Below are 11,749 nucleotides of genomic sequence, written 5' to 3' on the forward strand. Positions count from 1 at the left end.
TCCCACCTTATTCTGTTTAATTGTTGAATAATATTCCCGGGCCTGAATGTACTATAATTTATTTAAATCGTATCCAACCGGGATAATCAGGTTGTTTTCAATTTTTTTGCTATTATCAGCCTGATTCCCTGCCCGCGGTCTCTCACCTGGAAGGTAGTTATTATGATGACTTTCAGGATCTGGACTTGCTGAGGACACACAATCAAATCCGAAAAGCTGCCATCACCAAATTGCTTTTAATATGAGCAAATACGGCCTCCAGCGGTGTATGAAAAGGCAGAGTCCACATTCTCCCTGCACCAGACCAGTCTTTTTAATCTTTGCCAATCTGGTAGGAAAAAAACAAATACTTCAGCACATCTTGTTTGTCATATTCGTTTGTACCGGGGATATTTCGACATATCCGTTCGTTTAGTCATTTCCTGTCTCGTTGCCTTTCCTGCATCTTCTTCCATGGGTCTCTGTCCAGCGAGCCCCTTTCTAGACCCTTTGAGGCAGAATCAGGCTCACCCCCTCCGTGCTCACCTGAAGCTCCATCCGCACCTGTCAGCTTGCGGCGCGGCAGGTGGCGCGCGGGGGCCCGTCCTCACGCACCTGTGTCTGAAGCGGCCGTGGGTTCCTTAGGGATGTTACCTGCGTTTACTCCGTTTTTAAACTTTGTCCACCTGGTGGGGCAGCGCCAGGCTTGTCGACTCACGCTATGTTTTAAAATGAAAAATGGCCGTTATTTATCTGTGTCTAAATCTCGCTACACACGTCCTATTTTTGTTAGAGTCACAAAGCGTTTTCCGAAATGACAAAACCCACGGCAGCAGGGAGCACGTGCGTTTGTGTGTCTGCGTTGGCTTCTCATTGACACACGTCGTCATGCGTAAACCTGCTCGAGGGACAAGCGCACGGCTGATTCACAAAGCCACACCCCGTGCGACCCGCCCCCAGATAAGGGCAGGGAGCATCAAGGCCCAGACGAGCACTCTGAGCTCCGTCCACATCCCGCCGCCTCCTCACCGGCAGCCGCTGTCCTGACTTCGGATGGGTTTTGCCTGATTTGAACTTTATGCGAATGGCATTGCGCAGTGAGCTCGGTCTGCGACTTGATCCCCAGCTCCTTCACCCCCACTGATATAGCTACATTATTCCGCTACAGACACACGCCATGATTTATTTGTCTATTCCGGATGTTGATGGATATGTGAATTTTTTTAATCCAGTTTGGGTTGCTACAAACAGTGTCGTGTTGAACATGCTTTCATGCTGTATTGGGTGAACGCGGTGTTTTTCTCTGGCTGTGTAACCGGGACCAGAGTTGCTGGGTAGTGGCGAATCCCACGTTCACCTGTGGCAGACACTGTCACTCAGTTCCCAAGGTGGCGACACCCAGCCCCACGCCCTGGAAGCCTCCATCCAGCGACACCTGGCACCGACTTCTCCATCTCGGCCATTCTACTGGGAACACAGTAGTTTTAATTTGTATTTTTTCTGATGACTGCTCAAGGCCGTCACTTTCTTATCTGATTATCGGCCTTGGGGATCTCCTCTTCCATAAACTGACAGTTGAAGACTTTGTCCGTTATTTTTTTAGTACTGGAATGCTCATCTTCTACATGTTGATTTGTATATAGTTTTTATAAATCCGGAATGCAGTATTTTGTGCATTTTATATAGCACTTGTATTCTTATACTCCACAGCCAGTCTTGTTAGTCTCATAATGATGAGCTTTGATAAACAGATTTAGTGGAGTCAAATGCATTTTGATTCATTTTTCCTTTATGGTTACTGGGTTTCTTATCTGTCTATAAACTACATTCTATCCAATATTTTGTTGGGATTGCTCTTAGAGTTTTTGTGTCCGGATTAAGTAATCCTGTCTCCCCAAAGTTGTAAGACTATTATCTTAGGTTTTCTGACAGAAGGCTTAGTTTACCTTCTCCGTTTATGTCTCCATTCCATCTGAAATTAATTCGGGGGTATGATATGAGGAAGATTCGAGGAATTTTCTGTTCACAGTGAAATTCGGTTGGTCATTTCTTCCTTCGTCCGTCCTTCATTACACTGCAGCGTGGCCTCCGTCACAGACCCAGCCATTGTCTGCGTGGGTCTGTTTCTGAACGGCATCCGGGGCTCTATCCGCGCCTCCTCAGAGAGTGCCTTTCCCTCTTAATTAGTTAACTACTTTATAACAAGCCTTGATCTCTGGTGCAGTAATTCTCCAGCTTTGTTCATTGTATATAGATGGACTTGACGATTCCTGACCCTTTGCATTTCCGTGTGAATTTTACAAACACGTGTTACTTTCTACCAAAGGAATTGCTAGGGTTTCTGTTGGAATCACATCTTATCAATAGATAAGTTTAGGAAAAACTGACATCATGTACAGTGTTGAATTATCTGATCCCTAACAGAGCGAATTATCCCATTTATTTAGATCTTATATAATTTGTCTCAATAGTTTTCTGTGAAGGGGCCTTACACATCTTTTCTTAGAATTATTTCTGGCTATAACATGCATTTCAATGATAATATAAATAGTATTTTTATTTCATTTTCTATTTATGACTATCTGAAAATGAATTATATTTTGTATTTATCTTGTATAAATAAATTCACCTATGAATTCTAAGAATTTTTAGGTTTTTTATTTTTTTCTATGTTATCTGCAATAACAAGAAATTTATGTTCTTTTTTCCAAATCTTACGTATTTTTTCTTGCATTCTTGCAGTCTGCAATCTCCAAACTAATGATAATTAAAAGTGGTGATCGTGGGCTTCATTGTCTTTTTCTGAATCTCAGAAACTAAACTTTTAAATATTTTTATTTCGGTAAATATATTTTAATCATAGGAACATTCCTATAATGGAAATTTTTAATATCAAATTTTACCATTTAAAGTTATATTAAAAAATAAGCTATAAAACTTCCAAAAATCTACAGGAAAATTGTTGAAATTAGTAAATAAAATTATTTATGTGGAATAAATAAAAAACGGTGCAGTTCTTTATAGATATCTCTTCACATTAATATTTACTGAATTTATCATTCCTCTGCTGTTGAACATTTATTTTTGTTTTCAATTTTTCACTAATTTAAAAATATTTGATAAATATCAGTAGTATATTTCTGTATGTTCACATTGATCTCCTTGTCAATTTTGATAATTTATATTTTCTGAAAAAACATTTTATACATTGTTTAAAACATATCACCACCGATTAACACATAATAATTCACTTAATTTTCTATTTTCCTTCCTTTCTTCATTCATTTTTATTTTTGTCAAAGTACTTCGTGCACACAGTATAAAAGTGAAGTCATTCTACAGTAACGGCTTCAACGAGTATAGTCCCCTACGTCACCTAAATTATAGAATTGATCAACTGGATTTTGCATTTTAAGCCTAATGTGTCCCAAGAAGCATTATTAAAAATCAGTGTGCACCTGACACCTTCTAACAAGAATAAGGACACTAAAGGCAGAGAGAAGATGAGTGAACAGCCAGGAAGGGAGCTACATCAAGAGGCACTCCGTGGAAAGTGGCCCGACAGAAGATGTCCTCGCAGCCCGGATGGGTGGAAGAGGTCTTGAAGCTCGGTGGCCGTCAGCAGGGGCTCTGTCCACACCGCCCGCCATTCTCTCTGAAGAGCCTGCCGTGCGATTACCACTCATACACACACAGGGCAGATGCTGGGTAGGGACTTACATCCACCAGCAACACACGACGGCACCTTGTGTTCAGCTGGCCACGTGTTCAGTACAAACAGACCAAAATGACTAAATTACGTAGAGACGTCGGGAATGGCACAGAAAGCTGCTTAGAACTTCTTACGAGTCATAGATCAAAACAGATAAGAAATTAGTAAGTTTATAGAAGATTTGAATCCTGCAATCGTTAAGCTTATTTAAAAGAGAGATACAACTTCCAGTTAGAATCTGTATATTCTGTTTAATTAAATATAAAATATATACAAATATGATCACATACTGGGAACAAGCTGTCAATAAATATGAAGAATCACTATCTTTTATACTCCATATCCTGAGCAAAATGGAATAGAAATAGAAATCTGTAGCAAGAAAGTAACAAACACACCCTCCAATTTGAAAATGAAAAAGTGTACGATTAATAGCTTAACATGAAATTTATAACCCCGAATGCACATACTAGAACAAAAATATAACTTGAAATCGACAAGTTGAGCTTCCAGCTAATGGAATTTGAAAAGCAGTATCAGTAAACTTAAAGAAATAGAAGTGGAAAAACAACAAACATAATCAAAATTTAAATGAAAGAAACTACATAAAATTAACAGACCCACAAAGTGATTTTTGAAAAAAGTATCGTTCGACTGATGAATAACTGACATGATTTATTAAGATAAAACACAGACAGCCCAAATAATTAATATTAGAAATAGAGATATACCCATGCAATAGAAATTATTTTTAGAAAATTTTAAAAAATAATAATATAGTACATTATACTGATATATTGGAAAAATCTTCCAGTCCAAAGAAAATCGTCCAATATATTTAATGGGGCTAAAATAGCCTGTATTTCAAAGAATAAGCAACGTTCAAAAGATCAAAATTAATACCTGAACTCTGTGATTCATCCCATTTACATATTAAGAAAACATAATATGGTCATCTACATAAGTATAGAAAAAAATAACATAATAGAATTTAATACATTTCACGATCAACAGCATAGTAAAACAAAAACCCTCCTAGCTTAGTAAGTAGCAGATTTTTCTTAATGATGGTTGTGCAACAAAACCTTTCAGCAACAATAAAATATAAACTATAAGCAATAATAAAGAGACGAAGAACACATGACAAACGTGGGCAAAGGTCGGGGAATTCAGAGTCCACGGAGCCCCTCCCCTAACCCCACAACCTTGGATGATTTCATCCAGTCCCGGGGCTAAAACCATTTGTTTATGTGAAAATATAAATGGGGTGAGAGAAAGGACAAATAAATAAGTGTGAGGACGGGGAGTGTGACTATAAGATTTTATTTTTAAAAATATCTGAAGCAAACAGGACAAAACGTTACCGTCGGAGGTGTTGGCCTGTGGGTGTGGGCTGTGCTCGGCACTTTTCTATATTAAGCATATTTTATGTTGAACATTTAAAAATATAGTGCATACTTTATACTGTATGAAGAGTGAGATAGGTATTTTTGAATAAATAATGTGCACAAAATAAATAAAGTTTATGTATAGTTTTTCGTTTGTTGTCTGTTGTGGTTTTTATCTCTCTTACAATTTTGTGCATTAAGCAGTAAATATTCAAAACATAAAGATTTTTGTTGGTATTTTAGCCGCTCTTGGACCTGTTTGAATTGCCCTAAATGAGATTAGAGTTTGGTTGTTGCCTCAGACATAGAGATTCTTAAGTTGCTCTGAAAAATATCTGTAAATCGATAAATGAAAGTGTTTAAATTTTATTTTTAAAAAGTTTATATTATACGTTTCTGCCTTTGTGTTGGTGTTTCAAATAATTTTTTTTCTGAAAATAAAGTTTATAGAAACAAATACAACATAAGATCAGATTATTCAGATACAGGCGAATAATATCCTGGAGTAAACATGATCATTTTTGCATTTTTCTCCTGGTGTGGATGCTGCCACCTAGTGGACATCCCAAGAACAACACTGACTCCACTTGTATTAAAAAAATAATCTGACTTCGATTAAGTTAAGAGAAAGTTATGTCAAACTCGGTTTGATTTGTGTGCCCAAGAAAGCTTTGAGTGATGAAAAGAGCTGACAGTCTCAAAGGGAATTGTCCCATCCTTAAAAGCTGAGTATATAGCCCGGTCGTCTCTGTGCCCATCACGCACGAAGCAAGCCGTAAGGTGCGGTCCGTGCCCGTTTGCACCAGCGAGCCTATGCGGTGAGCCCAGGTGCGGTGTGCCCAGATGCGGTGAGCTCAGGTGAGGTGAGCCCAGGTGCGATGAGCTCAGGTCCGGTGAACTCGGGTGTGGAAAGCTCAGGTGCGGTGAGCTCAGGTGGGGTGAGCCCAGGTGCGGTGAGCCCAGGTACGGTGAGCTCAGAGCTCAGGTGCCGTGAGCTCAGGTGCCGGGAGCCCAGGTGCGGTGGCGGGGCCCAGGCCGCACCTCCTCCGGGGTCCGCGCCGATGAGGCGGGCGCGTGCGCGCTGACCGTGCGGGCCGCTCCACGCGCTGTGCTCTCTCCCCGCAGCCTGCACTTCATCGTGTTCGACACCGAGGCGGCCCACGACATCCTGAAGGTGTGGGACGGCCCCGCGGAGGGCGACATCCTGCTGAAGGAGTGGAGCGGCTCCGCGCTGCCCGAGGACATCCACAGCACCTTCCGCTCGCTCACGCTGCAGTTCGACAGCGACTTCTTCATCAGCAAGTCCGGCTTCTCCATCCAGTTCTCCAGTAAGTGGGCCGCCGCGGGTCCCGGGGCCGTGTCACGGGACGGGCACGGGGACCGGGACGGGGACGCTGCCGCGGGAACGCAGCTTTATTGCATCGGGGGGCACCGATCCCTCGGTTCCGTGGCAATATGTTGTGAAAGACGTAAATTAACCCGCTGAACTGAAGCCGGTGTGGGCCTGTACCCGCACAGCGAGTCTGTCTGGGAGCTCCCCCAAACCAGGCAGCTCCAGGCGCCCCATGACCCTGGGTTGCCTGGACGACGAAGTGGGGTGCTCCCGGGGCTGCTAACCAAGGGGGCGTCCTGGGCCCTCAGCCCCCTGCACACAGGCCCAGCGTGGCCGCTCCTTAGGGCTGGGGTCCAGGAGGCTCATGCAGGGCACCCCAGGGGGACACCGCAGGACACCTGAGCTGCGTCCATCTCCTCTCTTAGTTCCCACCTTTGCCGCTGGCGCGAGTTTAACGAGTCCCCCAGAAGGGGGCGTGGGGAGGGATGTGGCAGACCTCCCCGCAGCGGCGTCCTGCAGAGGCGTCCTGTAATTTGGCGGCACCTGGGGTCAGCCGTGGGCGTAAAACAAGTGGCATTTGCACACAAACACATTCCGATTCAGTTTATCTCCTGGCGGGACCCTGGTGAGCCCTATTTAGTGTTTACATAAGAAAATGAACTTAGGTCGATTTAATGCTTAAAAGGCTGCTAATCAAATTGAGGTCGCAGCCAGCACGATTTCCGAGCTCGGGTGTCACTGCGCCTTGAGGCGGTAATTTGCCAGCGCGAGCTCCTGGAATCCTGCCCGAGCCAGGTGAAATTGTCACTGACTCAGGGCACAAATATCAAGGTAAGTTTGCTACAGCTGTCCTGCCTCGGGGGAAAAATGTTCTTTATTCCAAGATTCTGTCATTTTTGCTTTTTCGTTGTGAGATTAAAAGGTGCCGCACTCTCAGATGTGGGCTGGAGTGGGTGCGGCTGCGGGGGTGGGGGGCGTCTGCGCCCCGCAGAGCGGAAGCGGGTCCCGGGCGTCGGGTCCGCCTCCCTCGCCTGCCCCGTCTGCTCTCCTGGCTGCTGCTTGTTAATAGGCTTTTTATAGAGCGGTTCGTGCTTCACAGCAAAACCCGACATCCCCGTCCAGGAAGCCCTCGGGTCACCGGGTCACCTCGCCGCTGCACCCGGCCAGCAGGCCGCTCCCCTTCCCCTCACCCCCGCCACTCTGGAGCCCTGCCGTCCTCACTGGGGACCAGGGCTGAGCCCGAATCAAGCCGGAATCACCCCAGGCCAGGACCCGAGTCTTCCCCAAGTGCGGAATGCCTGTCGCTCCAGATCAGAAGCCTGGTCACTCTTCCGTAGGGGCCAGGCGGAGAAGCCCGTTTGTGTAACTTTATGACCCGGGACAAACAGAGGACGAGAGGCGCTTTACGTGTCAGACGCTGCTGCCCGCACTTCGTAAACCACGCCAGCGTCCGAGTTTGAAGTACTAGCTGCTGTAATTTCAAAATAAAATTAAAAATAACGGGACTTAAGGGAAATGCTGTTCTCCTGTAATGGATACGTCAGGTCTGACCACGGCTGCAAAGCAGAGGTGGCGTTTGCCGGATGGTATTCACTTCGGGTTTTCCGGGTCAGGCATTTTACCTGGTACTAGGCCAGGCATAGGTGACGTCTGCAGTGCAGGTGTAACGCACAGGATTATTGGGAGGGAAATTCCTTATTTGGACGTGTGTTTTCTTAGAGACGTTTGAATCATCGGCTTTTGCTCAATGCGTCGGAAGCGTTAGAGCGTAAGGTCCGCGTGCTGCCTCAGCTCGCCACCCCGAGCCGGGTCCGGGCTTTGTGATTTTAGTGACTCCTTCTCTGTCCTTCACACACACTCAACTGCTGCCCGTCCCCACACCCCCTGTAAGGGTCGGAGGCCACTCTGCTGCTCCTCAGGCTCTGTTCCCCGCAGGGCTCCCGCCTCGGGCTTAATCCGCCTCCGCCAGGCCCTCCGCCCTGAGCCCGCCGCCTCCGAGAGCGCGGGGTCTGTTCGGGTGACCAGCGCCCTCTCTCTTTGAGTGTGGCGGCCGGACCCAGCGACCTGACACTGGACTCGGGACACTTCTGCCCGCCCCTCCCCAAGCCCGCTTTCCTTCCTCTTTCCCGACGTGGCACCGGTCTGCTCCTCGCTGCTCATTCCCAGGACAAAGCCTTTAAGCTCGTTCTTTACCTCACACCCCCAAGTAGGTCAGTGACAAAGTCTGCAGGGACCACGTTCAAATAGATGCCAAATCCAGCCAATTCTGTCAACCCGAACCCCTCGGGTGGCAGCCTAAGCCATTTCAGAGCGATGGGGTTACCATGGCTACCAGCCGGGCCCCTCCCCCCCACCCCCGCCCACGCCCTCTCCTGCCGCAGAAGGGACCAGGACGGACGAGTCTTCGGGCAGCTCACGTGAACCTCCCTCCGGCCGAGTGTCCCTCGGCTCCCCACCTCCGCCACGGAGGTCCCTGACCGTCCCCCCTGCCAGGGAGAAGGGCTGTGACAGCCTCCTTGCATGAGTGACCCGATCGACGTTTTCAGCGTCCCCCTGGAGCACGGCCCGCTCTCCGACCCCAGGGGCCGCTGCGCCGGGGCCCTCCCTCTGTCTGCGTGATGAGCCCCGCGTGGCCGAAGCCCTTTAAGACCCCACTGGCGGAACGAAGCATGTGGTCGCTTATAGTCCCCAAATTCGGCGCTCATAGTTGGACATAGTGCTTGTCCAATCGTGTACAACATTGATCTGCAATCCACTAGGCCAAATTCCTGGAGGCAGAATGCCTCTATTTCTAGAAAATGATATATAATCAGTGGCGAAAAACTCTATCTAATGGACTATGCTTGAAAACTTCCCAGTCGTGTAAATCTTGAAAATATTAGTGTGATCTTGATTTCGTGACAAATACCATGCCATCTACCGAAAAAAAAAAATTTTTTTTTTTAAATTAACTTTAGGGTCATACAAAAATATTGATTAAAAAGCCTTAAATAATGAATTTTTAAATGCTGATTTTAACAATATTCTTCTACTTCTGAGTTTCTATCCAGTGTTGATAGTTAAGATAAACAGTCTGTAGATGCTGTTTATTATCAAACTACTGGCGAGTGTAGACTGTTTTGACTAGCAAAGGACACATGACACAGACCGAATAAACTTATGTGTCTCTGTTGACCTTTTAAGTTTCATAGTTTTTAATAGATTAATTCTTGATACGTTTATATTTTGATACCAGTTGGAAACCAAGCAGAAAGTTTTTATTTTACGCAATTGAATACCCGTCTATTTTACGCAATTGAATACCCGAAAGTTTTTATTTTACGCAATTGAATACCCGTTTTAAAAATGAGCATAGTTTAATCTATCATTGGGTAACTCCCGTTTTCTCATAAAAAGATCGTTTTTCTCCCACTTTAAAGTAATCTTGGGAGAGAACTACACTGAGCAGGGACGTGGACGGGCCGATCTCAGTGCCACGAGCCCACACGTGCTGTCCACCGATGCAGCAGGCGTGCGTGATACGCACACTTCCTGCGTGCACCGCACACCTCTTCCTGCGTGCAACGCACACCTCTTCCTGTGTGCACGTCCACCGTCACTTCAGAGAGACAGAGTTTTCTCCGCTAGGAAAATGAGCTGTTGAGTTCCATGCCATGTTCAGACCAGGGGCGGTCCCTGGTCCTGCCCACCCTCGCAGCGTGTCAAATGTGGCTGCGTTCCCGATCGGCCTGACACTTTTCCTTAAAGCTTAGTTACCACATAATCCTGCACAAAACACGGAGAAAGGGTTCAGCAGGCGAACCGACCTTTGCTCTGCAGGTTAGAGACCCACGGCTGAGCCCCCAGTGCCCCCACCCCCAACTCGTGGGGACCCCACTCCCCACCTGTGGGGACGACGGCCGGCGACGTTGCATTCTCGGACTTTGTGAGATCGATCTCCCCATAAGTCACGGTCCCAGCTTAGCGGCTACGCGATGTCTCTCCCCAACTTCTTTTATGGGGAGATCATGTAACAGGTACGTTTTCACTTAAAAAATGATTTCTAGTTTATAAAGAAATAGGCTGCTGGGGCTGCAAGTTGCTGGGTCTTGGGAAGGGACCGTCTATGGGAAAGGACCCGCCGTAAACCCTGGGTTTAGAAGCCAAGTGTCTAGGCAGGAGCGGCACAGCCCCACAGCGGGGCGCGAGGCTCCCTCGGCTCGAGGATGCATCTTTAATACTTACTAAGAAAGGGAACGTGCAACTACAAGCTGGGACTTCGTCTGCATCTGCCTTCCTGCAAATGTAAATTCCGCCCCTGCCGGATCCGCCTTGATGACACCTCAGGCGACGGTGATGTGTGGCCGTGACAGCCGCCCCAGCCTCCCCCACGACCGTGCACGGAATTTCCCACAGGTCTCAGATGCTGCCGGGCACATCGTTTTAGGGAGAAGGAAATGCGCCCCAATTCAGTAGACAGCGCTATCGCGACGTCTTTAAAAACCTGTGGTCCACATCTAAGTGGAGTCAGTAATGAGAGGACAAAAAGTGTGAATCGGTGTGACGGACGTCAAGGCCAACTCTAAGCACAGCCTGTCCCGGCCACAGGTCACCCTGGCCCCATACTGCGTGCGATCGCACTGGGGTAATAATTCGTCCTTCATTCACTCATCTATCGATTTATTTGTTCCCCAAGGAATAGTCAGTGCCTTCCCGTTGCGTTTCTGCCCCCCAGCTGGGGTGGGGGGCCCCGTGTCACGGCAGGCAGGCCGGCCACGCACGTCCGCGTGGGAGACCCCGCGGCTTCGCCTCAGACACGCCGCAGGTACCGCCTGCATCGTGAGGGCCCCGGCCTGGTGCCCTGCGGCCCCACGCCCGACCCCACTCCCCGCGGGTGGCCCCAGCCCACGGGTCCTCGGCTCTCGCCGGCCACACCGCAGACGCCGGCAGTGCCCCTGGATCAGAACGCGCCACCCTGTCCCGGTCTCTGCTCCCCCATCACGTGTCCCCAGCCTGGCCTCCCTCGCTCTTGTCACCTGTTCTCAAGTCCTTCATCCAGTCCCCCATCGGTGATTTCCTCCGTCCGGACACGCGCGGCTCCCCGGCCTGTGGCTTCGCGTGTCCTCCGTCACCGCCCTCGCCCTCTCCCCCGGCCTGGCACCTGTGTCCCCTGTAATGAGGGCCACCCCCCTCTCCGGGCTCCTAGCACACCGGGGACCCCCGCACCCCACCATTTGCAGACGTTGGCCCCTCTACTCAAATCACCAAACAGTCACGTTCTCTTTCAAGTAGCAGGTGACCTTGAGTCCCAGGTCACCCAGGCAGAGCTGCCGGAAGTTCTTCCTGCCGTTCCCCGGG

At 47.9% G+C, this 11,749-nt stretch overlaps 1 protein-coding gene across 1 annotated transcript in view; it reads left to right on the forward strand.

Annotated features, from left to right (window-relative positions):
* The first annotated feature begins 5,892 nt into the window (after positions 1-5,892).
* The window catches only part of LOC105306913 (CUB and sushi domain-containing protein 1-like), a 185,200-nt gene continuing 179,343 nt past the window's right edge, over positions 5,893-11,749 (forward strand). Inside the window, exons 1-2 of the mRNA XM_023524454.1 lie at positions 5,893-5,897; positions 6,205-6,407. Coding sequence (XP_023380222.1) covers positions 5,893-5,897; positions 6,205-6,407 — 208 coding nt within the window. The remainder of the gene's footprint in view (positions 5,898-6,204; positions 6,408-11,749) is intronic.

This window comes from Pteropus vampyrus, unplaced genomic scaffold, assembly GCF_000151845.1.
Source record: "Pteropus vampyrus isolate Shadow unplaced genomic scaffold, Pvam_2.0 Scaffold464, whole genome shotgun sequence".
Classification (NCBI taxonomy): Eukaryota; Metazoa; Chordata; class Mammalia; order Chiroptera; family Pteropodidae; genus Pteropus; species Pteropus vampyrus.